The 27,603-nt window shown below is 43.3% G+C and overlaps 1 protein-coding gene across 1 annotated transcript in view; it reads right to left on the bottom strand.

Moving 5' to 3' along the window:
• The window catches only part of LOC5503260 (ribosomal protein S6 kinase delta-1), a 37,579-nt gene that overhangs the window by 866 nt on the left and 9,110 nt on the right, over positions 1–27,603 (bottom strand). The window contains exons 6-14 of the mRNA XM_048729961.1: positions 23,942–24,931; positions 23,373–23,476; positions 19,032–19,181; positions 18,869–18,916; positions 18,218–18,304; positions 17,171–17,694; positions 16,233–16,360; positions 15,735–15,817; positions 13,124–13,219 (exon numbers count right to left, since the gene is read on the bottom strand). Of these exons, the coding sequence (XP_048585918.1) occupies positions 13,124–13,219; positions 15,735–15,817; positions 16,233–16,360; positions 17,171–17,694; positions 18,218–18,304; positions 18,869–18,916; positions 19,032–19,181; positions 23,373–23,476; positions 23,942–24,931 (2,210 nt within the window). The remainder of the gene's footprint in view (positions 1–13,123; positions 13,220–15,734; positions 15,818–16,232; positions 16,361–17,170; positions 17,695–18,217; positions 18,305–18,868; positions 18,917–19,031; positions 19,182–23,372; positions 23,477–23,941; positions 24,932–27,603) is intronic.

Genomic DNA, 27,603 nt, shown 5'->3' on the forward strand with positions numbered 1-27,603 from the left:
TCACAAACCTCTCCTGCATTACATACACTGCCTATCCCAAACCTCTCCTGCATTTCATACACTGCCTATCCCAAACCTCTCCTGCATTTCATACACTGCCTATCCCAAACCTCTCCTGAATTTCATACACTGCCTATCCTAAACCTCTCCTGCATTTCATACACTGCCTATCCCAAACCTCTCCTGAATTTCATACACTGCCTATCCAAAACCTCTCCTGCATTTCATACACTGCCTATCCCAAACCTCTCCTGAATTTCATACACTGCCTATCCTAAACCTCTCCTGCATTTCATACACTGCCTATCCCAAACCTCTCCTGCATTTCATACACTGCCTATCCCAAACCTCTCCTGCTTTTCATTCACTGCCTATCCCAAACCTCTCCTGCATTTCATACACTGCCTATCCTAAACCTCTCCTGCATTTCATACACTGCCTATCCCAAACCTCTCCTGCTTTTCATACACTGCCTATCCTAAACCTCTCCTGTATTTCATACACTGCCTATCCCAAACCTCTCCTGAATTTCATACGGTGCCTATCCCAAACCTCTCCTGAATTTCATACACTGCCTATCCCAAACCTCTCCTGAATTTCATACACTGCCTATCCAAAACCTCTCCTGCATTTCATACACTGCCTATCCCAAACCTCTCCTACATTTCATACGGTGCCTATCCCAAACCTCTCCTGTATTTCATACACTGCCTATCCCAAACCTCTCCTGCATTTCATACAAGCCTATCCCAAACCTCTCCGGTATTTCATACACTGCCTATCCCAAACCTCTCCTGAATTTCATACACTGCCTATCCCAAACCTCTCCTGCATTTCATACGTTGCCTATCCCAAACCTCTCCTGAATTTCATACACTGCCTATCCCAAACCTCTCCTGCATTTCATACAGTGCCTATCCCAAACCTCTCCTGAATTTCATACACTGCCTATCCCAAACCTCTCCTGCATTTCATACACTGCCTATCCCAAACCTCTCCTGCATTTCATACGGTGCCTATCCCAAACCTCTCCTGCATTTCATACGGTGCCTATCCCAAACCTCTCCTGCATTTCATACACTGTCTATCCCAAACCTCTCCTGCATTTCATACACTGCCTATCCCAAACCTCTCCTGCATTTCATACACTGCCTATCCCAAGCCTCTCCTGCATTTCATACACTGCCTATCCCAAACCTTTCCTGAATTTCATACGGTGCCTATCCCAAACCTCTCCTGAATTTCATACACTGCCTATCCCAAACCTCTCCTGCATTTCATACACTGCCTATCCCAAACCTTTCCTGAATTTCATACGGTGCCTATCCCAAACCTCTCCTGAATTTCATACACTGCCTATCCCAAGCCTCTCCTGCATTTCATACACTGCCTATCCCAAACCTTTCCTGAATTTCATACGGTGCCTATCCCAAACCTCTCCTGAATTTCATACACTGCCTATCCCAAACCTCTCCTGTATTTCATACACTGCCTATCCCAAACCTCTCCTGCATTTCATACACTGCCTATCCCAAACCTCTCCTGCATTTCATACACTGCCTATCCCAAACCTCTCCTGCATTTCATACACTGCCTATCCCAAGCCTCTCCTGCATTTCATACACTGCCTATCCCAAACCTCTCCTGAATTTCATACACTGCCTATCCAAAACCTCTCCTGCATTTCATACACTGCCTATCCCAAACCTCTCCTGAATTTCATACACTGCCTATCCTAAACCTCTCCTGCATTTCATACACTGCCTATCCCAAACCTCTCCTGCATTTCATACACTGCCTATCCCAAACCTCTCCTGCTTTTCATTCACTGCCTATCCCAAACCTCTCCTGCATTTCATACACTGCCTATCCTAAACCTCTCCTGCATTTCATACACTGCCTATCCCAAACCTCTCCTGCTTTTCATACACTGCCTATCCTAAACCTCTCCTGTATTTCATACACTGCCTATCCCAAACCTCTCCTGAATTTCATACGGTGCCTATCCCAAACCTCTCCTGAATTTCATACACTGCCTATCCCAAACCTCTCCTGAATTTCATACACTGCCTATCCAAAACCTCTCCTGCATTTCATACACTGCCTATCCCAAACCTCTCCTACATTTCATACGGTGCCTATCCCAAACCTCCTGTATTTCATACACTGCCTATCCCAAACCTCTCCTGCATTTCATACAAGCCTATCCCAAACCTCTCCGGTATTTCATACACTGCCTATCCCAAACCTCTCCTGAATTTCATACACTGCCTATCCCAAACCTCTCCTGCATTTCATACGTTGCCTATCCCAAACCTCTCCTGAATTTCATACACTGCCTATCCCAAACCTCTCCTGCATTTCATACAGTGCCTATCCCAAACCTCTCCTGAATTTCATACACTGCCTATCCCAAACCTCTCCTGCATTTCATACACTGCCTATCCCAAACCTCTCCTGCATTTCATACGGTGCCTATCCCAAACCTCTCCTGCATTTCATACGGTGCCTATCCCAAACCTCTCCTGCATTTCATACACTGTCTATCCCAAACCTCTCCTGCATTTCATACACTGTCTATCCCAAACCTCTCCTGCATTTTATACACTGCCTATCCCAAGCCTCTCCTGCATTTCATACACTGCCTATCCCAAACCTTTCCTGAATTTCATACGGTGCCTATCCCAAACCTCTCCTGAATTTCATACACTGCCTATCCCAAACCTCTCCTGCATTTCATACACTGCCTATCCCAAACCTTTCCTGAATTTCATACGGTGCCTATCCCAAACCTCTCCTGAATTTCATACACTGCCTATCCCAAGCCTCTCCTGCATTTCATACACTGCCTATCCCAAACCTTTCCTGAATTTCATACGGTGCCTATCCCAAACCTCTCCTGAATTTCATACACTGCCTATCCCAAACCTCTCCTGTATTTCATACACTGCCTATCCCAAACCTCTCCTGCATTTCATACACTGCCTATCCCAAACCTCTCCTGCATTTCATACACTGCCTATCCCAAACCTCTCCTGCATTTCATACACTGCCTATCCCAAGCCTCTCCTGCATTTCATACACTGCCTATCCCAAACCTTTCCTGAATTTCATACGGTGCCTATCCCAAACCTCTCCTGCATTTCATACACTGCCTATCCCAAACCTCTCCTGCATTTCATACACTGCCTATCCTAAACCTCTCCTGCATTTCATACGGTGCCTATCCCAAACCTCTCCTGCATTTCATACACTGCCTATCCTAAACCTCTCCTGCATTTCATACACTGCCTATCCCAAACCTCTCCTGCATTTCATACACTGCCTATCCCAAACCTCTCCTGCATTTCATACACTGCCTATCCCAAACCTCTCCTGCATTTCATACACTGCCTATCCCAAACCTCTCCTGCATTTCATACACTGCCTATCCCAAACCTCTCCTGCATTTCATACGGTGCCTATCCCAAACCTCTCCTGCATTTCATACACTGCCTATCCTAAACCTCTCCTGCATTTCATACGGTGCCTATCCCAAACCTCTCCTGCATTTCATACACTGCCTATCCTAAACCTCTCCTGCATTTCATACACTGCCTATCCCAAACCTCTCCTGCATTTCATACACTGCCTATCCTAAACCTCTCCTGCATTTCATACACTGCCTATCCCAAACCTCTCCTGCATTTCATACACTGCCTATCCCAAACCTCTCCTGCATTTCATACACTGCCTATCCTAAACCTCTCCTGCATTTCATACACTGCCTATCCCAAACCTCTCCTGCATTTCATACACTGCCTATCCCAAACCTCTCCTGCATTTCATACACTGCCCATCCCAAACCTCTCCTGCATTTCATACACTGCCTATCCTAAACCTCTCCTGCATTTCATACGGTGCCTATCCCAAACCTCTCCTGCATTTCATACACTGCCTATCCCAAACCTCTCCTGCATTTCATACACTGCCTATCCCAAACCTCTCCTGCATTTCATACACTGCCTATCCCAAACCTCTCCTGCATTTCATACACTGCCTATCCTAAACCTCTCCTGCATTTCATACACTGCCTATCCCAAACCTCTCCTGCATTTCATACGGTGCCTATCCTAAACCTCTCCTGCATTTCATACACTGCCTATCCCAAACCTCTCCTGCATTTCATACACTGCCTATCCTAAACCTCTCCTGCATTTCATACACTGCCTATCCCAAACCTCTCCTGCATTTCATACACTGTCTATCCCAAACCTCTCCTGCATTTCATACACTGCCTATCCTAAACCTCTCCTGCATTTCATACACTGCCTATCCCAAACCTCTCCTGCATTTCATACACTGCCTATCCCAAACCTCTCCTGCATTTCATACACTGCCTATCCCAAACCTCTCCTGCATTTCATACACTGCCTATCCCAAACCTCTCCTGCATTTCATACACTGCCTATCCCAAACCTCTCCTGCATTTCATACGGTGCCTATCCCAAACCTCTCCTGCATTTCATACACTGCCTATCCTAAACCTCTCCTGCATTTCATACGGTGCCTATCCCAAACCTCTCCTGCATTTCATACACTGCCTATCCTAAACCTCTCCTGCATTTCATACACTGCCTATCCCAAACCTCTCCTGCATTTCATACACTGCCTATCCCAAACCTCTCCTGCATTTCATACAGTGCCTATCCCAAACCTCTCCTGAATTTCATACACTGCCTATCCCAAACCTCTCCTGCATTTCATACACTGCCTATCCCAAACCTCTCCTGCATTTCATACGGTGCCTATCCCAAACCTCTCCTGCATTTCATACGGTGCCTATCCCAAACCTCTCCTGCATTTCATACACTGTCTATCCCAAACCTCTCCTGCATTTCATACACTGCCTATCCCAAACCTCTCCTGCATTTCATACACTGCCTATCCCAAGCCTCTCCTGCATTTCATACACTGCCTATCCCAAACCTTTCCTGAATTTCATACGGTGCCTATCCCAAACCTCTCCTGAATTTCATACACTGCCTATCCCAAACCTCTCCTGCATTTCATACACTGCCTATCCCAAACCTTTCCTGAATTTCATACGGTGCCTATCCCAAACCTCTCCTGAATTTCATACACTGCCTATCCAAAACCTCTCCTGCATTTCATACACTGCCTATCCCAAACCTCTCCTACATTTCATACGGTGCCTATCCCAAACCTCCTGTATTTCATACACTGCCTATCCCAAACCTCTCCTGCATTTCATACAAGCCTATCCCAAACCTCTCCGGTATTTCATACACTGCCTATCCCAAACCTCTCCTGAATTTCATACACTGCCTATCCCAAACCTCTCCTGCATTTCATACGTTGCCTATCCCAAACCTCTCCTGAATTTCATACACTGCCTATCCCAAACCTCTCCTGCATTTCATACAGTGCCTATCCCAAACCTCTCCTGAATTTCATACACTGCCTATCCCAAACCTCTCCTGCATTTCATACACTGCCTATCCCAAACCTCTCCTGCATTTCATACGGTGCCTATCCCAAACCTCTCCTGCATTTCATACGGTGCCTATCCCAAACCTCTCCTGCATTTCATACACTGTCTATCCCAAACCTCTCCTGCATTTCATACACTGTCTATCCCAAACCTCTCCTGCATTTTATACACTGCCTATCCCAAGCCTCTCCTGCATTTCATACACTGCCTATCCCAAACCTTTCCTGAATTTCATACGGTGCCTATCCCAAACCTCTCCTGAATTTCATACACTGCCTATCCCAAACCTCTCCTGCATTTCATACACTGCCTATCCCAAACCTTTCCTGAATTTCATACGGTGCCTATCCCAAACCTCTCCTGAATTTCATACACTGCCTATCCCAAGCCTCTCCTGCATTTCATACACTGCCTATCCCAAACCTTTCCTGAATTTCATACGGTGCCTATCCCAAACCTCTCCTGAATTTCATACACTGCCTATCCCAAACCTCTCCTGTATTTCATACACTGCCTATCCCAAACCTCTCCTGCATTTCATACACTGCCTATCCCAAACCTCTCCTGCATTTCATACACTGCCTATCCCAAACCTCTCCTGCATTTCATACACTGCCTATCCCAAGCCTCTCCTGCATTTCATACACTGCCTATCCCAAACCTTTCCTGAATTTCATACGGTGCCTATCCCAAACCTCTCCTGCATTTCATACACTGCCTATCCCAAACCTCTCCTGCATTTCATACACTGCCTATCCTAAACCTCTCCTGCATTTCATACGGTGCCTATCCCAAACCTCTCCTGCATTTCATACACTGCCTATCCTAAACCTCTCCTGCATTTCATACACTGCCTATCCCAAACCTCTCCTGCATTTCATACACTGCCTATCCCAAACCTCTCCTGCATTTCATACACTGCCTATCCCAAACCTCTCCTGCATTTCATACACTGCCTATCCCAAACCTCTCCTGCATTTCATACACTGCCTATCCCAAACCTCTCCTGCATTTCATACGGTGCCTATCCCAAACCTCTCCTGCATTTCATACACTGCCTATCCTAAACCTCTCCTGCATTTCATACGGTGCCTATCCCAAACCTCTCCTGCATTTCATACACTGCCTATCCTAAACCTCTCCTGCATTTCATACACTGCCTATCCCAAACCTCTCCTGCATTTCATACACTGCCTATCCTAAACCTCTCCTGCATTTCATACACTGCCTATCCCAAACCTCTCCTGCATTTCATACACTGCCTATCCCAAACCTCTCCTGCATTTCATACACTGCCTATCCTAAACCTCTCCTGCATTTCATACACTGCCTATCCCAAACCTCTCCTGCATTTCATACACTGCCTATCCCAAACCTCTCCTGCATTTCATACACTGCCCATCCCAAACCTCTCCTGCATTTCATACACTGCCTATCCTAAACCTCTCCTGCATTTCATACGGTGCCTATCCCAAACCTCTCCTGCATTTCATACACTGCCTATCCCAAACCTCTCCTGCATTTCATACACTGCCTATCCCAAACCTCTCCTGCATTTCATACACTGCCTATCCCAAACCTCTCCTGCATTTCATACACTGCCTATCCTAAACCTCTCCTGCATTTCATACACTGCCTATCCCAAACCTCTCCTGCATTTCATACGGTGCCTATCCTAAACCTCTCCTGCATTTCATACACTGCCTATCCCAAACCTCTCCTGCATTTCATACACTGCCTATCCTAAACCTCTCCTGCATTTCATACACTGCCTATCCCAAACCTCTCCTGCATTTCATACACTGTCTATCCCAAACCTCTCCTGCATTTCATACACTGCCTATCCTAAACCTCTCCTGCATTTCATACACTGCCTATCCCAAACCTCTCCTGCATTTCATACACTGCCTATCCCAAACCTCTCCTGCATTTCATACACTGCCTATCCCAAACCTCTCCTGCATTTCATACACTGCCTATCCCAAACCTCTCCTGCATTTCATACACTGCCTATCCCAAACCTCTCCTGCATTTCATACGGTGCCTATCCCAAACCTCTCCTGCATTTCATACACTGCCTATCCTAAACCTCTCCTGCATTTCATACGGTGCCTATCCCAAACCTCTCCTGCATTTCATACACTGCCTATCCTAAACCTCTCCTGCATTTCATACACTGCCTATCCCAAACCTCTCCTGCATTTCATACACTGCCTATCCCAAACCTCTCCTGCATTTCATACAGTGCCTATCCCAAACCTCTCCTGAATTTCATACACTGCCTATCCCAAACCTCTCCTGCATTTCATACACTGCCTATCCCAAACCTCTCCTGCATTTCATACGGTGCCTATCCCAAACCTCTCCTGCATTTCATACGGTGCCTATCCCAAACCTCTCCTGCATTTCATACACTGTCTATCCCAAACCTCTCCTGCATTTCATACACTGCCTATCCCAAACCTCTCCTGCATTTCATACACTGCCTATCCCAAGCCTCTCCTGCATTTCATACACTGCCTATCCCAAACCTTTCCTGAATTTCATACGGTGCCTATCCCAAACCTCTCCTGAATTTCATACACTGCCTATCCCAAACCTCTCCTGCATTTCATACACTGCCTATCCCAAACCTTTCCTGAATTTCATACGGTGCCTATCCCAAACCTCTCCTGAATTTCATACACTGCCTATCCCAAGCCTCTCCTGCATTTCATACACTGCCTATCCCAAACCTTTCCTGAATTTCATACGGTGCCTATCCCAAACCTCTCCTGAATTTCATACACTGCCTATCCCAAACCTCTCCTGTATTTCATACACTGCCTATCCCAAACCTCTCCTGCATTTCATACACTGCCTATCCCAAACCTCTCCTGCATTTCATACACTGCCTATCCCAAACCTCTCCTGCATTTCATACACTGCCTATCCCAAGCCTCTCCTGCATTTCATACACTGCCTATCCCAAACCTTTCCTGAATTTCATACGGTGCCTATCCCAAACCTCTCCTGCATTTCATACACTGCCTATCCCAAACCTCTCCTGCATTTCATACACTGCCTATCCTAAACCTCTCCTGCATTTCATACGGTGCCTATCCCAAACCTCTCCTGCATTTCATACACTGCCTATCCTAAACCTCTCCTGCATTTCATACACTGCCTATCCCAAACCTCTCCTGCATTTCATACACTGCCTATCCCAAACCTCTCCTGCATTTCATACACTGCCTATCCCAAACCTCTCCTGCATTTCATACACTGCCTATCCCAAACCTCTCCTGCATTTCATACACTGCCTATCCCAAACCTCTCCTGCATTTCATACGGTGCCTATCCCAAACCTCTCCTGCATTTCATACACTGCCTATCCTAAACCTCTCCTGCATTTCATACGGTGCCTATCCCAAACCTCTCCTGCATTTCATACACTGCCTATCCTAAACCTCTCCTGCATTTCATACACTGCCTATCCCAAACCTCTCCTGCATTTCATACACTGCCTATCCTAAACCTCTCCTGCATTTCATACACTGCCTATCCCAAACCTCTCCTGCATTTCATACACTGCCTATCCTAAACCTCTCCTGCATTTCATACGGTGCCTATCCCAAACCTCTCCTGCATTTCATACACTGCCTATCCTAAACCTCTCCTGCATTTCATACACTGCCTATCCCAAACCTCTCCTGCATTTCATACACTGTCTATCCCAAACCTCTCCTGCATTTCATACACTGCCTATCCCAAACCTCTCCTGCATTTCATACACTGCCTATCCCAAACCTCTCCTGCATTTCATACACTGCCTATCCTAAACCTCTCCTGCATTTCATACACTGCCTATCCCAAACCTCTCCTGCATTTCATACACTGCCTATCCCAAACCTCTCCTGCATTTCATACACTGCCCATCCCAAACCTCTCCTGCATTTCATACACTGCCTATCCTAAACCTCTCCTGCATTTCATACGGTGCCTATCCCAAACCTCTCCTGCATTTCATACACTGCCTATCCCAAACCTCTCCTGCATTTCATACACTGCCTATCCCAAACCTCTCCTGCATTTCATACACTGCCCATCCCAAACCTCTCCTGCATTTCATACACTGCCTATCCTAAACCTCTCCTGCATTTCATACACTGCCTATCCCAAACCTCTCCTGCATTTCATACGGTGCCTATCCTAAACCTCTCCTGCATTTCATACACTGCCTATCCCAAACCTCTCCTGCATTTCATACACTGCCTATCCTAAACCTCTCCTGCATTTCATACACTGCCTATCCCAAACCTCTCCTGCATTTCATACACTGTCTATCCCAAACCTCTCCTGCATTTCATACACTGCCTATCCTAAACCTCTCCTGCATTTCATACACTGCCTATCCCAAACCTCTCCTGCATTTCATACACTGCCTATCCCAAACCTCTCCTGCATTTCATACACTGCCTATCCTAAACCTCTCCTGCATTTCATACGGTGCCTATCCCAAACCTCTCCTGAATTTCATACACTGCCTATCCCAAACCTCTCCTGCATTTCATACGGTGCCTATCCCAAACCTCTCCTGAATTTCATACGGTGCCTATCCCAAACCTCTCCTGCATTTCATACACTGCCTATCCCAAACCTCTCCTGCATTTCATACACTGCCTATCCCAAACCTCTCCTGCATTTCATACACTGCCTATCCCAAACCTCTCCTGCATTTCATACACTGCCTATTTCAAACCTCTCCTGCATTTCATACACTGCCTATCACAAACCTCTCCTGTATTTCATACACTGCCTATTTCAAACCTCTCCTGAATTTCATACGGTGCCTATCCCAAACCTCTCCTGCATTTCATACACTGCCTATCCCAAACCTCTCCTGCATTTCATACACTGCCTATCCTAAACCTCTCCTGCATTTCATACACTGCCTATCCCAAACCTCTCCTGCATTTCATACACTGCCCATCCCAAACCTCTCCTGCATTTCATACACTGCCTATCCCAAACCTCTCCTGCATTTCATACACTGCCTATCCCAAACCTCTCCTGAATTTCATACACTGCCTATCCTAAACCTCTCCTGTATTTCATACACTGCCTATCCAAAACCTCTCCTGCATTTCATACACTGCCTATCCCAAACCTCTCCTGCATTTCATACACTGCCTATCCCAAACCTCTCCTGCATTTCATACACTGCCCATCCCAAACCTCTCCTGCATTTCATACACTGCCTATCCTAAACCTCTCCTGCATTTCATACGGTGCCTATCCCAAACCTCTCCTGAATTTCATACACTGCCTATCCCAAACCTCTCCTGCATTTCATACGGTGCCTATCCCAAACCTCTCCTGCATTTCATACGGTGCCTATCCCAAACCTCTCCTGCATTTCATACACTGCCTATCCCAAACCTCTCCTGCATTTCATACACTGCCTATCCCAAACCTCTCCTGCATTTCATACGGTGCCTATCCCAAACCTCTCCTGCATTTCATACACTGCCTATCACAAACCTCTCCTGTATTTCATACACTGCCTATTTCAAACCTCTCCTGAATTTCATACGGTGCCTATCCCAAACCTCTCCTGCATTTCATACACTGCCTATCCCAAACCTCTCCTGCATTTCATACACTGCCTATCCCAAACCTCTCCTGCATTTCATACACTGCCTATCCCAAACCTCTCCTGCATTTCATACACTGCCTATCCTAAACCTCTCCTGCATTTCATACACTGCCTATCCCAAACCTCTCCTGCATTTCATACACTGCCCATCCCAAACCTCTCCTGCATTTCATACACTGCCTATCCCAAACCTCTCCTGCATTTCATACACTGCCTATCCCAAGCCTCTCCTGAATTTCATACACTGCCTATCCCAAACCTCTCCTGCATTTCATACACTGCCTATCCAAAACCTCTCCTGCATTTCATACACTGCCTATCCCAAACCTCTCCTGCATTTCATACACTGCCTATCCTAAACCTCTCCTGTATTTCATACACTGCCTATCCAAAACCTCTCCTGCATTTCATACACTGCCTATCCCAAACCTCTCCTGCATTTCATACGATGCCTATCCCAAACCTCTCCTGCATTTCATACGGTGCCTATCCCAAACCTCTCCTGCATTTCATACACTGCCTATCCCAAACCTCTCCTGCATTTCATACACTGCCTATCCCAAACCTCTCCTGCATTTCATACACTGCCTATCCCAAACCTCTCCTGCATTTTATACACTGCCTATCCTAAACCTCTCCTGCATTTCATACACTGCCTATCCCAAACCTCTCCTGCATTTCATACACTGCCTATCCCAAACCTCTCCTGCATTTCATACGGTGCCTATCCCAAACCTCTCCTGCATTTCATACGGTGCCTATCCCAAACCTCTCCTGCATTTCATACACTGCCTATCCCAAACCTCTCCTGAATTTCATACGGTGCCTATCCCAAACCTCTCCTGAATTTCATACGGTGCCTATCCCAAACCTCTCCTGCATTTCATACACTGCCTATCCCAAACCTCTCCTGTATTTCATACACTGCCTATCCCAAACCTCTCCTGTATTTCATACACTGCCTATCCCAAACCTCTCCTGCATTTCATACACTGCCTATCCCAAACCTCTCCTGCATTTCATACACTGCCTATCCCAAACCTTTCCTGAATTTCATACGGTGCCTATCCCAAACCTCTCCTGCATTTCATACACTGCCTATCCCAAACCTCTCCTGCATTTCATACACTGCCTATCCTAAACCTCTCCTGCATTTCATACGGTGCCTATCCCAAACCTCTCCTGCATTTCATACACTGCCTATCCTAAACCTCTCCTGCATTTCATACACTGCCTATCCCAAACCTCTCCTGCATTTCATACACTGCCTATCCCAAACCTCTCCTGCATTTCATACACTGCCTATCCCAAACCTCTCCTGCATTTCATACGGTGCCTATCCCAAACCTCTCCTGCATTTCATACAGTGCCTATCCCAAACCTCTCCTGCATTTCATACAGTGCCTATCCCAAACCTCTCCTGCATTTCATACACTGCCTATCCCAAACCTCTCCTGCATTTCATACACTGCCTATCCCAAACCTCTCCTGAATTTCATACACTGCCTATTTCAAACCTCTCCTGCATTTCATACACTACCTATCCCAAACCTCTCCTGCATTTCATACGGTGCCTATCCTAAACCTCTCCTGTATTTCATACACTGCCTATCCCAAACCTCTCCTGCATTTCATACACTGCCTATCCCAAACCTCTCCTGCATTTCATACACTGCCTATCCCAAACCTCTCCTGCATTTCATACGGTGCCTATCCCAAACCTCTCCTGCATTTCATACACTGCCTATCCTAAACCTCTCCTGCATTTCATACACTGCCTATCCCAAACCTCTCCTGCATTTCATACAGTGCCTATCCCAAACCTCTCCTGTAACCACTCTTTCAAATCACACACCACCTATCCTACCCTCCTGCGCTGAGCTTTCTGTGTTGCTAGCAAAATACACGAGCAACACAAAGCTCTGCACATGAGGGTATGCCTATCCCAAACCTCTCCTATTTACACATGGCCTATCCTCCAATTCACCTACCTCTCGGATTAGAGATTTAGCTTCTTTAGAGATATGTTCAGAGAAAGTGATTTCAGAGTGAGAATGAAATCCCCATGGATGAGTATGGACAAAGGTCTAGAAAAAGAACATCAATTAAAATAGAAACATTGTAGATTGTTGTTTTACAACCGGACCTAGTCTAATTGGCAGCTGTTAGTGCTGTTGTAAGGTTGTGGGGAAGGTATAGTAATACCAGCTTTGGCTAAGAGCAATAAATTGAACCATTCTATAAAAAGAACTGTTTAGAGTGACAGTTTCCAGTGCACAGTTTCTCGCACCTCTACCATCAGCCTATCAGAAAAAAACTTTACTGAACTAATGCTTGTTTAAGCGCAGGGCTTCAAATAAGCAGCCCCACGGCGAAAAAAAAAAAACGAGCACACCTCTCCCCTGAGAAAAAAAATTAAATTTTGCACTCCTATTGCTCTAACCTTGAATTTCCCGACTACAAGACAATTTTCAAGCTTCCTTTACCCTACAGTTTTCAGAATCTCCAAACCATCCAACAATCACAACCCGTATCTTCTGCTACAGGGATGCCATGTAGCTAGGGTTGAACTTTATGAACATGTAACATGTGTTTACATTGTTGTTTCTATGGCAACAGAACGGTGAACCCGTTAAATTCACTATTCGCGAAGTGATGTTTCCTAAGGGAATTTTTAACATAATGTTGTCTTGGGTGAAGACCACCCAAGTGTAAGTCACGCTTGGATCAAGCGCTTGGACGTCTTGATACTTGCTGTATCGACTACAGTTACTGCTCCACATCTCACTACTCGAATTGACCGGAATAAGACCAGAATAAAATTAAATCATTCAAAAGAAGGGAACTTTTTTTAGATCTGCATCAGTTTTTGGACCAGTTTCTGATCTGTTCAAACAAAAAAAGATAGAAAAAAAAAATGTTCCTAATTAGCTGCTATTTATTCCTACCTGGCTGCTATTTATACGAACATATCCAAATTCGTTCCCCCGTATTTTTTATTCAGTTGTTTTATACTATGTGTATCTTTTTTTTTGTTATTAACGATTACCCCCCCCCCCTTGCTTTTAGTTTCTGTTTAGTATCTGTTTAGTTTCTGATTAGTATCTGTTTAGTATCTAAGACATTTTAGTATCTAGGATCACCGAGGTCCATTCCGGGGACCATATGATACTTTTAAAAAAAAGGAAATGAACTTTTTTGCTTTTTTGACCGCCAATTAAAATTTTGCCCATTTGTTTTTTCGGCATTTTCGTAGAATTAAATTTATATATTGAGAAACATTCGGGTGAACTTTGAGCTTCGTTGAAGGGTTGTAAGTAAGCGATTAGATTTTTTGAAAACGGGCATTTCAAGCGCCGACTTTGCGCTTGTTTTGTTGCTTCGTTTTGGATATTGTGTGTTTCATTTCGTTGTACTTTTCGCATTTTTCCCGTGCTAATATTGCAGTGACGTCCCTTCCTTACGAGGCTAGCGTAAACTGCCTTCCTCTTTTTTCCTTTAGTATTATTCACATCATATTTTTAACGGAAATATCTTTAATTATTCAATTAAAGAAAAAAAAGATTTGATAAATGACCATTCAGAAGCAGCCAGCCGTGGAAGATTAGCACGTGGAGAATGTAAAAACAACAAGTCATGAAATTAACAATACCTGAGACGAAGCAATTTGTCTAAACAAAGAGCCAGCTTAATATCGGCGCTTGAAATGCCCATTCTCAAAAAATCTAATCGCTTACTTTCAACCCTTCAATGGAGCTCAAAGTTAACCCGAATGTTTCCCAATATCTTAATTTTTTCTACGAAGACGACGGAAAAAATAATCAGCGAAATTTTACATGGCGGCTAAAAAAGCAAAAAAGTTCAATTTCTTCATTTTGAAAGTATTAAATAGTCCCCGGAATGGCCCCTAAAACTTACGATCAACAAAACCGATTGCTTTAACTTTTTATATGCTATTAGAAATGAAAAGTAGCTAAATAACAATGATAAACAAAACCTTGCCCGCGTATGGTTTTTTTCAGGGGCGAATTTCAAAGTCGGTAAATAACACAGTGTCTGAAAATAAAAATACGCCAATATCTAAGAATTCCTCTTATGGATTTTAATAAAACTTTCTCTAATAATCGATTAAGGCCTGATGTACAATATCCTATAGCTTGTTAAAAATGTCCCTGTAGCGAACAGCACTTCGTGAATAGTGAATTTAACGGGTTCACCGTTCCGTTGCCATAAAACAACGATTGTAAATACATGTTACATTTTATAAAGCCCTAGCTACATAGCATGGCCAAATAGTTTGATGATCCAATCCCTGTAGCAGAAGATACAAGTTGAGATTGACAGGATGGTTGGGAATTCGGGAAACTGTATCGAATCTCCTTAATTCATACTATTTTGATACATGAAATAAGGTGTGACAGAGTCGAACACTGAATCACTTTGTACCGCACTGGCAGTACAGGATGCTAAAAGAGGGGGCGTAAGGGTCTGTGGCGATGCGGTTTTGCCTTAAATCTGAAACCGTTTTTCGTATTTTATTCCCCGGTATTGCGGTTTTTCTAGACTGCACGGTTTACGGTTACCAAATAGTTATTTCCCTACCTTGCCCATGAGGAGCTCATACATCAGTACGCCCACACTCCACCAGTCAGCGGATGCCCTGACCTCCTCAAGTGAAGACAGTTCTAGAAAGAAAGGCCATGAGTATATAAGGGATTCCTAGGTAGGCTGTAATTTCATTATGTTTCATTGTGGTGTTGTTTCGTGGCCCGCAAAGCATCCATGCTCTGAAAATACATGTTTTACCAGAACAGTATATGTCTTGTATAGTATCATTGTCACGTATTGTTCACGTGTGTCCAGCGCCTTACCAGGAACGCAGTATCGTTGTTCACGTGCTGTTCACGTGTCTAGCACCTTACCAGGAGCACAGTATCGTTGTTCACGTGCGTCTAGCGCCTTACCCGGAGCACAGTATCGTTGTTCACGTGCGTCTAGCGCCTTACCCGGAGCACAGTATCGTTGTTCAAGTGCTGTTCACGTGTGTCTAGCGCCTTACCAGGAGCACAGTATCGCATTCACGTGCGTCTAGTGCCTTACCCGGAGCACAGTATCGTTGTTCACGTGCTGACTCATCCACATGCCTCTCTACCTCGTCCCAAACGCTAAAGTACGTGAGAAGAATGTGACCTGACTCGTCCAGCAGCAGGTTGTGAGGATTGAGGTCCCTGGGGAAAGGTTTAAAGGTTGTTAGCACAAAAAGAAGAACCTTAGGAAATAAGGGGCTAGAGGTCCCTAAGGAAAGGTGTAAAGAATGTTAACATAGAGAGAAGAACCTTAGGAAAAGGGGGGAATAATTGTCCCTTTGCAAAGGCGTAAAGAATGTTAGCACAAAGACAAGAATCCTAAGAAATAGGGGGCTAGAGTTCCCTGAGCAAAGGCGTAAATAGGGTCAGCACAAAGAGAGGAACCTTAGGTAATAGAGGTAATCACATCAACACCGCCAAGATTTCAGGAATGATGGGGCAGTTGTTTTGCTTGTAAACTTTCGTAGTGCCCCTCTTATTGTTTTTTTGCACATCTTACTTTACGTACTAGTAAATCGCACGTTCTGATTGGTCAAGAGTCCATATGTTTTGCGCGCTCCCCAAAACTATATTGTACCTTTGTATAAAACAAATAGATCTAATTTTTTGTGTGTCTGTCCTAATAGATGCACAGAAGAAGTCATAGCGTTTTCTACCGCCCTACGAGCCTTCAATGCCTTAATCAACAAATATGTACACAAATGGCAATTGTTAAGTCGGATGCTCCTTTGAGTCACAAATGACGTTAAAGTAAATTTATTGCATGATTTTTCTATAATTTCCCGCATTCAGAAGAAAATATGACGAGGTTCATTGGTGTTCGGTTGTGGAACTGATTTCCACGTAATTACCATCTTGTTTAAATAGGTGCATGCCACTTGACGGTTTGAAGTTTGAAGCTGCAAAAGCCCAACCTGCTACTTATCTACAAATAACGCCAGAGGAACTTACCTACAAATAATGCCGGTGGAATGTAAATGGGACAGTGCCAGCACAACCTCAGCCATCCACGTGCGAATGTACTCCTCGGGAACGTGACAGGGGGAGGAGTTGAAGTATTCATCGAGACGTGCAAACAGCGACGAACCCTTTCTGGACTCTGTACCCTCTGTCTTATTTGTACCACTGCTAACACCATTTCTACTTCTAATAGTAGTGTTCTTGGAATGTCCAGAACTATTTCCAGGAATAGGGGAAGGTGTCCTTGAATAACGACTCTGAGGGAATTTAACGTCTAGATCATTCCCCACACATTCCTCCAAGTTAACTTTGTCCAAGTCATCGCCAAGGCTGTTGGTGCGCACAGCATCCTGGGAGTCTGTCGTGGATAGAACATACTGTTGAGACTCTATAGGACGAATGAATCCTGACAGGTAGTCCCAGAGTCGACCTCCACGCGCATGCTCAAGCAACAGGAAAATCGAGTTGGCCGTCTCGTAATGGCTGTACAAGCGAACCATAAATGGGCATGTTGCCTGTAATAAAAACCAGAAAAGTGTAAGTCACTCGATACACTGTAATGTTGTTGCTAGCCTATGGAATGACGAAATAACTACATTTCAATCTCAATATAGCTAGAACATTCAAGGGGAATTGAAAATAGTTTGAGGTATCTGTAGTTCGAGTTAACAAAAAAAACTAAAAACGTATAGATAAAAAATTACTTTGATTTAGCGGAATGAAGTCTCCTCGCAGCCGCTTTTAGTTTCGGTCACGCAACATTTCCAGAATGTTGTAGTTATCACGAGTTAAAATCATCTGCACTCTTTATTTGGGCAGCTAATAATCATTGTTTTGCTCTTCATTAGTAGTCATGTAAGTCCCAGGTATTCTAAATAAGGAACTGATTTTTTTCCTTATAAGGAAGTGACCACGTTCAAAACAAACACCAATTTTGCTGGATGAAAATTCCAATAACGCCGTGCAGTATTACAGCTGTAAAGATGGGATTCTTTAAACAGTGAAAGAATGCAGGAACACTTAGCCACTTTTTCTTACATAAGCACGCTTTAGAAGCTTTCTTTTTCTGTGATCATGACTCTTTGAGCTTCTTCTTGAATTATGTCCCTCAGACTTGTGAAGAACCTGGTATAAAATGCAAAAGGGATATGGGTTTGTGGGGTTGGGGGGTTGTGAAGTGTAGCAATCCGTAGAACGCAGTAAAAAAAAAACGAGAAAAACAAGTGGTATTAAGGGGATGCTAGGCATACAACCCGACCCTTAAACTTGTATAGAATATTGTATGTGTGATTATTTAGACATCGACTGTTTAGAAATAAGAATTTGATTATCAGACTAGTAAAACCTAGTATAAAACGAGAAAAGAAAGTGGTCATCAGGCATAAGAGCCTATCTTCAAACTCTAAGTTGTATTGAAATGACGTTTTTAGGAGATATGCATGATCCCTCGGTGATACAGGCTTTGTCCCCTAAGTAAGAGGACTTGGGATTTGGGTGTAGAAACCTGGCTCTCTACATGGGGGACTGTGAATCCCTCGTCTTCTCGTATACGGACGTTAAGCTGGAGAATCTGTGTCCACGATTAGCTATCACAAACTACATACATTGACATATTAATTACGGTATTTTCATTTCAAATATATACATAACTTAAAAACAAAATTCAAACATTTACTATTCGAGACCAACCTTCATTATAAATGTTTCGCTTATATCAGGGTTTTCCACCAGCATAACCTGTTTCAAGAATAAGAATAGATCGATAAATATCTATTCACCTAATTAGCAATGCCAACCATAAGCACAATAAAATGGAGGATGGCTCGGTTCTCTTCCTGACTCCGTGTCTCACCTTTCCAGTAATCCCAATCACCTTTAAATTCGACAGTGTGATGCTCTTGTACTTATGGGCACCCTGTGGTGAAGTCATGTGGGTGTGGGACGGCCCCTCAGTAACCACGTGGTTCGGTTTGTCTTGGTCTTGATCACTGGATGCCTCGCTCTGTTAAGAAAACAAAATGCGAAACTTCGCTCGACGTAAAGAAAACAAGAGATAAAGTCCATCTGTCAAACATAAATCCTCTGGCAATAACGCCCGTTTGTTTAAAGGTTAAGCCGTGCGTGGTTTTGTCTGCATAACATAACCTTCTGTGAATGTTTAGTATGTGGTGTTGACTACATACCTACTGTGAATGTTTAGTGTGTGGTGTTGACTACATACCTTCTTTGAATGTTTAGTGTGTGGTGTTGACTACATACCTTCTTTGAATGTTTAGTGTGTGGTGTTGACTACATACCTACTGTGAATGTTTAGTGTGTGGTGTTGACTGCTACCTTCTGTGAATGTTTAGTGTGTGGTGTTGACTACATACCTACTGTGAATGTTTAGTGTGTGGTGTTGACTACTACCTTCTTTGAATGTTTAGTGTGTGGTGTTGACTACATACCTACTGTGAATTTTTAGTGTGTGGTGTTGACTACTACCTACTGTGAATGTTTAGTGTGTGGTGTTGACTACATACCTACTGTGAATGTTTAGTGTGTGGTGTTGACTACTACCTTCTTTGAATGTTTAGTGAGTGGTGTTGACTACTACCTTCTTTGAATGTTTAGTGAGTGGTGTTGACTACTACCTTCTTTGAATGTTTAGTGTGTGGTGTTGACTACTACCTTCTTTGAATGTTTAGTGAGTGGTGTTGACTACATACCTACTGTGAATTTTTAGTGTGTGGTGTTGACTACTACCTACTGTGAATGTTTAGTGTGTGGTGTTGACTACTACCTTCTTTGAATGTTTAGTATGTGGTGTTGACTACTACCTTCTTTGAATGTTTAGTGAGTGGTGTTGACTACTACCTTCTTTGAATGTTTAGTGAGTGGTGTTGACTACTACCTTCTTTGAATGTTTAGTGTGTGGTGTTGACTACTACCTTCTTTGAATGTTTAGTGAGTGGTGTTGACTACATACCTACTGTGAATTTTTAGTGTGTGGTGTTGACTACTACCTACTGTGAATGTTTAGTGTGTGGTGTTGACTGCTACCTTCTGTGAATGTTTAGTGTGTGGTGTTGACTACATACCTACTGTGAATGTTTAGTGTGTGGTGTTGACTACATACCTACTGTGAATGTTTAGTGTGTGGTGTTGACTACATACCTTCTGTGAATGTTTAGTGTGTGGTGTTGACTACATACCTTCTGTGAATGTTTAGTGTGTGGTGTTGACTACTACCTTCTTTGAATGTTTAGTGTGTGGTGTTGACTATATACCTTCTTTGAATGTTTAGTGTGTGGTGTTGACTACATACCTATTGTGAATGTTTAGTGTGTGGTGTTGACTATATACCTTCTTTGAATGTTTAGTGTGTGGTGTTGACTACATACCTACTGTGAATGTTTAGTGTGTGGTGTTGACTACTAACTTCTTTGAATGTTTAGTGTGTGGTGTTGACTACATACCTACTGTGAATTTTTAGTGTGTGGTGTTGACTGCTACCTTCTGTGAATGTTTAGTGTGTGGTGTTGACTACTACCTTCTTTGAATGTTTAGTGTGTGATGTTGACTACATACCTACTGTGAATTTTTAGTGTGTGGTGTTGACTACTACCTACTGTGAATGTTTAGTGTGTGGTGTTGACTGCTACCTTCTGTGAATGTTTAGTGTGTGGTGTTGACTACATACCTACTGTGAATGTTTAGTGTGTGGTGTTGACTACTACCTACTGTGAATGTTTAGTGTGTGGTGTTGACTACATACCTACTGTGAATGTTTAGTGTGTGGTGTTGACTACTACCTTCTTTGAATGTTTAGTGTGTGATGTTGACTACATACCTACTGTGAATTTTTAGTGTGTGGTGTTGACTACTACCTACTGTGAATGTTTAGTGTGTGGTGTTGACTACTACCTTCTGTGAATGTTTAGTGTGTGGTGTTGACTACATACCTACTGTGAATGTTTAGTGTGTGGTGTTGACTACTACCTTCTTTGAATGTTTAGTGTGTGGTGTTGACTATATACCTTCTTTGAATGTTTAGTGTGTGGTGTTGACTACATACCTACTGTGAATGTTTAGTGTGTGGTGTTGACTATATACCTTCTTTGAATGTTTAGTGTGTGGTGTTGACTACATACCTACTGTGAATGTTTAGTGTGTGGTGTTGACTACTAACTTCTTTGAATGTTTAGTGTGTGGTGTTGACTACATACCTACTGTGAATTTTTAGTGTGTGGTGTTGACTGCTACCTTCTGTGAATGTTTAGTGTGTGGTGTTGACTGCTACCTTCTGTGAATGTTTAGTGTGTGGTGTTGACTACTACCTTCTTTGAATGTTTAGTGTGTGATGTTGACTACATACCTACTGTGAATTTTTAGTGTGTGGTGTTGACTACTACCTACTGTGAATGTTTAGTGTGTGGTGTTGACTACTACCTACTGTGAATGTTTAGTGTGTGGTGTTGACTACTACCTTCTGTGAATGTTTAGTGTGTGGTGTTGACTACATACCTACTGTGAATGTTTAGTGTGTGGTGTTGACTACATACCTTCTGTGAATGTTTAGTGTGTGGTGTTGACTACATACCTTCTGTGAATATTTAGTGTGTGGTGTTGACTACTACCTTCTTTGAATGTTTAGTGTGTGGTGTTGACTATATACCTTCTTTGAATGTTTAGTGTGTGGTGTTGACTACATACCTACTGTGAATGTTTAGTGTGTGGTGTTGACTATATACCTTCTTTGAATGTTTAGTGTGTGGTGTTGACTACATACCTACTGTGAATGTTTAGTGTGTGGTGTTGACTACTAACTTCTTTGAATGTTTAGTGTGTGGTGTTGACTACATACCTACTGTGAATTTTTAGTGTGTGGTGTTGACTGCTACCTTCTGTGAATGTTTAGTGTGTGGTGTTGACTACTACCTTCTTTGAATGTTTAGTGTGTGATGTTGACTACATACCTACTGTGAATTTTTAGTGTGTGGTGTTGACTACTACCTACTGTGAATGTTTAGTGTGTGGTGTTGACTGCTACCTTCTGTGAATGTTTAGTGTGTGGTGTTGACTACATACCTACTGTGAATGTTTAGTGTGTGGTGTTGACTACTACCTACTGTGAATGTTTAGTGTGTGGTGTTGACTACATACCTACTGTGAATGTTTAGTGTGTGGTGTTGACTACTACCTTCTTTGAATGTTTAGTGTGTGATGTTGACTACATACCTACTGTGAATTTTTAGTGTGTGGTGTTGACTACTACCTACTGTGAATGTTTAGTGTGTGGTGTTGACTACTACCTTCTGTGAATGTTTAGTGTGTGGTGTTGACTACATACCTACTGTGAATGTTTAGTGTGTGGTGTTGACTACTACCTTCTTTGAATGTTTAGTGTGTGGTGTTGACTATATACCTTCTTTGAATGTTTAGTGTGTGGTGTTGACTACATACCTACTGTGAATGTTTAGTGTGTGGTGTTGACTATATACCTTCTTTGAATGTTTAGTGTGTGGTGTTGACTACATACCTACTGTGAATGTTTAGTGTGTGGTGTTGACTACTAACTTCTTTGAATGTTTAGTGTGTGGTGTTGACTACATACCTACTGTGAATTTTTAGTGTGTGGTGTTGACTGCTACCTTCTGTGAATGTTTAGTGTGTGGTGTTGACTGCTACCTTCTGTGAATGTTTAGTGTGTGGTGTTGACTACTACCTTCTTTGAATGTTTAGTGTGTGATGTTGACTACATACCTACTGTGAATTTTTAGTGTGTGGTGTTGACTACTACCTACTGTGAATGTTTAGTGTGTGGTGTTGACTGCTACCTTCTGTGAATGTTTAGTGTGTGGTGTTGACTACATACCTACTGTGAATGTTTAGTGTGTGGTGTTGACTACTACCTACTGTGAATGTTTAGTGTGTGGTGTTGACTACATACCTACTGTGAATGTTTAGTGTGTGGTGTTGACTACTACCTTCTTTGAATGTTTAGTGTGTGATGTTGACTACATACCTACTGTGAATGTTTAGTGTGTGGTGTTGACTACTACCTACTGTGAATGTTTAGTGTGTGGTGTTGACTACTACCTACTGTGAATGTTTAGTGTGTGGTGTTGACTACTACCTACTGTGAATGTTTAGTGTGTGGTGTTGACTACTACCTTCTTTGAATGTTTAGTGTGTGGTGTTGACTACATACCTTCTGTAAGTCATGTACATATGCCGTATACAAGGCTTCAGCTTTCAGTAGATACTGAGCGGTCTTACGACGAACTGCATCACGACGTTTTACATCTTGCTCCCCTAACAACGTATATGAGAACGATGGTTTTAAAAAGGGCTCTTACAATTTAATCAAACTAATCATGATCTCACACTATCGCAGGCCCGTAGCAAGGGGGAGTTTGGACGAACCTCCCACCCCCCACCCCACCCGGCTTGAAGGTCCGCTCAGAGTAAACAAAAATATATACAAACTTTTGCTGGATATACCATGCACATCAATATGTCTTTAAAATGACTATAGAAATATTTTTATAATAATTATCTTTATTTTATTATCACTATATGTTAAAAAGCACCCTATCAAGAACATACTAATTGCAAGTTTGAATTTATTTGAAGTATTGATTGCCTAATGTAAATAAGGCGAGGAGATGGGTATACAGGAAATTTGGTCCGCTCAAATGGAAAAACGAACCACCCCGCTCAAAATCCTGGCTACGGGCCTGTATCATGATGTCTCACAATAGCATAATCTTTACTGACCTTGCACACCACTCAGCAACAGGCTGACACAAGCCCTGTAGAGATTGAAGGCTTCCTCATACCTCCCATTCACTTCACAATCCAAAGCTTTACGTATTGTATGTGCAGCAACAAACAAATAATCGGATTCACCATTGCTGGTCATCTCCGCAATATCATGAGTAGTTATGACACACGACTTCCCTTCTGGGGGAGTACTGACTCTGTCTGACTCTAATGAAGAGTGTGCATCCTTCGAATAGGAGTTTAAATCTGTATCACTTTTTGAAGGAGGTATCGTATCAGGACGATTCATAACAGATAGTTCTGTATCTTCTGAATGTCCATTTCTAGAGTTATTCTTGGTTAATTTAGTTTGTCCCTGGAATTTTTCCTCACTTGAAATTTTAGTCTGAGATTGTTGGGATCCTGACTTTCCATCTTTGTGCAGGGCTTCATCTGACCCATTTGATAAAATGGAATTATCTAGGTCATCCTGAGATATGTCAGCGAAATTCTCTGAACTGGAGTCGTGAATTTTATAACTGAGATGAAGAGGACTGCCAAGATCATCTTCCTCTACATCCGAGAAAGCCTTTGGGTACTCCAACTCTCCAAACAGCTCGTCTTCATCAGCTGCAGCCGCAAGCACCTCAATATCTTCCCCCTCGCTGCAAAGCGAAATGGCACGCTGCAACCACTGTGGTGTTGGCTCAGATGCAGAACTCCCTGTATCGTCAGATCCACAGCTGTCACTATCTGCCATATCCTCCTCAGCAGGAATTCCGGAGTTGAGGTCACCCTCAGCCATGTCTGTATCAGTAGTCCTAGTGATCATTGTCTGTACCTCGATGGGTACTTCTAGTGCTGTACCCTGGAGGTCTGTGTCAGGGGTTTCCGGCCGTCTATTGTCGCCTGCTTGGTCTTCCCCAGTACCTGCCATGTCCAGGCCCTCGACCATTGAGGGCTGCTTGCAAAGCCATACTCCCCCGACCTCAAGTAGGTCTTTATCTGGAAATGGGAAGGATGTAAGGTGAGAATGAAGTAAATACAATAAATCAAGAGATAAACCAGAGGGCCGAGCACTAGATCCAGCTATCAGAAAATCAAATACTGCGTACCTGCATGTAAAAAAAACAAAAGGGTTTCGTTATTATTTGTTCAAGCTACCACCCATCCTCAACCAAGGGCATCAAGATCAGCGTAACAAGGCCCGAGAATAAGGCAAAAAAAGGCTGGGGGGTGTAGTGTATTAGCATTAAGATATTTATAGGATTAACACTAGTGATGATGTAATTGATTATGTATGTAATGATTGCGTGACAAGTGATTGTTATGCCATATAAGGTCAAAGGTGTATACTATATAATTATCTGAATTAAAGAATAAAGTTAGTCTACAGTACGAATCGAAGTGAGCAGTTGTCTTGTTATATGCTGAGCTAGAGATATTCCAAATTGGCGACGAGGATCTGACGAGAAATTTTATGAGATGGCTCAACAGATGGTTCAGAGCATTCCGGTCCCGACCTATACAGGGGTGGGGGACATCGAAGGGTATATCGAGCGCTTAGAGTGCTACTTCGAGCTGATGAAGACTCGCACAGAGAGTAGAGTCCCTCTGTTGCTGTGTGGTCTGGCGGCAGGTCAGTACCAAACGTTGAGAGACCTGGTGGCTCCCGAGGTTCCAAAAGAAGTGGCGTACGACACGCTCAAAGGGAGACTAATCGAGCACTATGGTTCTGTGAGGAACACTCGTTTAGAAAGAGCAAAGTTTCGGGCTCTTAGAAGAGACGAGAAGGAGAGCGTAGCTGATTTCGAGGTGCGACTACGTAACGCGGTACGGTATTGTGAGTTTACCGGAGAAATTCTTAACGAGAATCTGGTGGAACAGTTTATCTCTGGGATAAACCACCCAGGGATTGAACGAAAACTTCTCCAAAAGGGGAGTTCGTTAAAACTCTCGGAGGCCGTACAAGAGGCAAGCGCATTCCTTTTGCTTGATGCAAAAAGCGGACGTGAGGGCCAGAGCGACACACCCGTCTCCGTGTCGGCGATCTCAAAGGGAAATGCGGTTGTGTGCTTCCGTTGCGGGAAGAGAGGGCATGTTGCCCGTGATAAGAGTTGCAAGTTGTGGCGTCGTCGGACATTTTGCGAAGAGCAAATTCTGCCGGCTAGTAAGACCAGAAAATAACTCCCAGTCGTCACGCGTTAGGAACGGCAGCCGTTCGCGACGTGGAGGCCGTGCGAACCAGATCACCGATGAGCACGCCGATACCAAACAGGAAAAGGCGGTAACACATTTGTTTTCCGTAGAGGTTAGAAACGTAAAGGAAGCGCCCACGTGCCAGGCAGAGATTAGGGGTATGGTATTTAATTTTATCATTGATTAAGGAGCTGCCGCTAACATAGTTTCTAATCAATTGTATAATAAGATCAAACGTGATGTGGTACTTAGGAAGACTACCAAAAAGTTATTTGCTTTTGGGCAATCGGTGCCTTTGAAATTGAAAGGAGAGTTTGAAGCGGAAATTACTGTAAATGATAACAAAGCTCTCGCTATTTTTTACGTGTTTAATGGAAAAGCATCTGTCAACAATTTGATAAGTAACAAAACCGCTAATGAGTTACGATTACTTCATGTCAATTCCGTCACAGGTCAAAAGTGTCACGCCAGTCTAGAGACGGAAATTAAGTCGAAGTTTACTCAGTGTTTCGATGGGGTGGGTAAACTTAAGGGTAATAAGGTTAAGATACATGTAGACCCTGATCGTGAGCCTGTAGCGCAACCGGTGCGCAGATTGCCTTTCGGATACCGAGATAAAGTGGCAACTTTGCTGGAAAGGCTGGAAGCCGAAGATATCATAGAGTCGGTAGAGGGGGTTGGTTCACGTTGGGTAAGCCCTATTGTTGTAGTTCCCAAATCGGACGGTGATTTGCGAATGTGTATTGACTTCAGGAAGGTCAATGAAGCAATAATTCGGGAGAGGTACCCCATTCCCACTATGCAGGAAATGCTAGCAGCATTGAACGGGTCCAAGGTATTTTCTAAGTTAGATTTAAAGCAAGGATTTTTTCAGCTAGAGTTGGACAAAGAATCTCGCGAAATCACGACCTTTGTTACTCATGTGGGTTTATTCAGAATGAAAAGGCTTGGTATGGGGATTTCATGCGCTCCTGAGTTGTTTCAGTACACAATTCAGAAGGTTCTTGCAGGGTTACCTGGAGTGTTAAACTTAGCTGACGATATCAGGGGTGGATCCAGGGTAGTTTACGTGAGTTCCGGAACACACTCAAAGTTTTTCAGACCAAGTTATTTTGAACTTAAATGGCTTTTTAAAAAATACTCCGATATCCCTAGAAACTATTGGCTTGTCTGTGGAAATCATTCAATTTCCTGTATTTTTGGTTTTTAATTAAATTAAACACGTAAAAAGATGCCTTATCGTCTTTATTATTCTTATGCGACTTCACGGAGCGCCCTGGATCACGAGCTTTGGATTTGAGCTTCGATTACTTTTCGGGAACCTTCGGAAATCCGTCGGATAAGATCGGAAAATATTGTCACCAATTTGCAAGCGAGGGGGTGGGTGAGGTGTTATTATAGTTAGCCCTGGAACACACTCAAAACCTCGCGCGATTGGCTGGATTTTTTTTCATTGTGTTGGAACTCACTCAAAACCA

The sequence above is a fragment of the Nematostella vectensis genome, chromosome 7 (genome assembly GCF_932526225.1).
Source record: "Nematostella vectensis chromosome 7, jaNemVect1.1, whole genome shotgun sequence".
NCBI lineage: Eukaryota > Metazoa > Cnidaria > Anthozoa > Actiniaria > Edwardsiidae > Nematostella > Nematostella vectensis.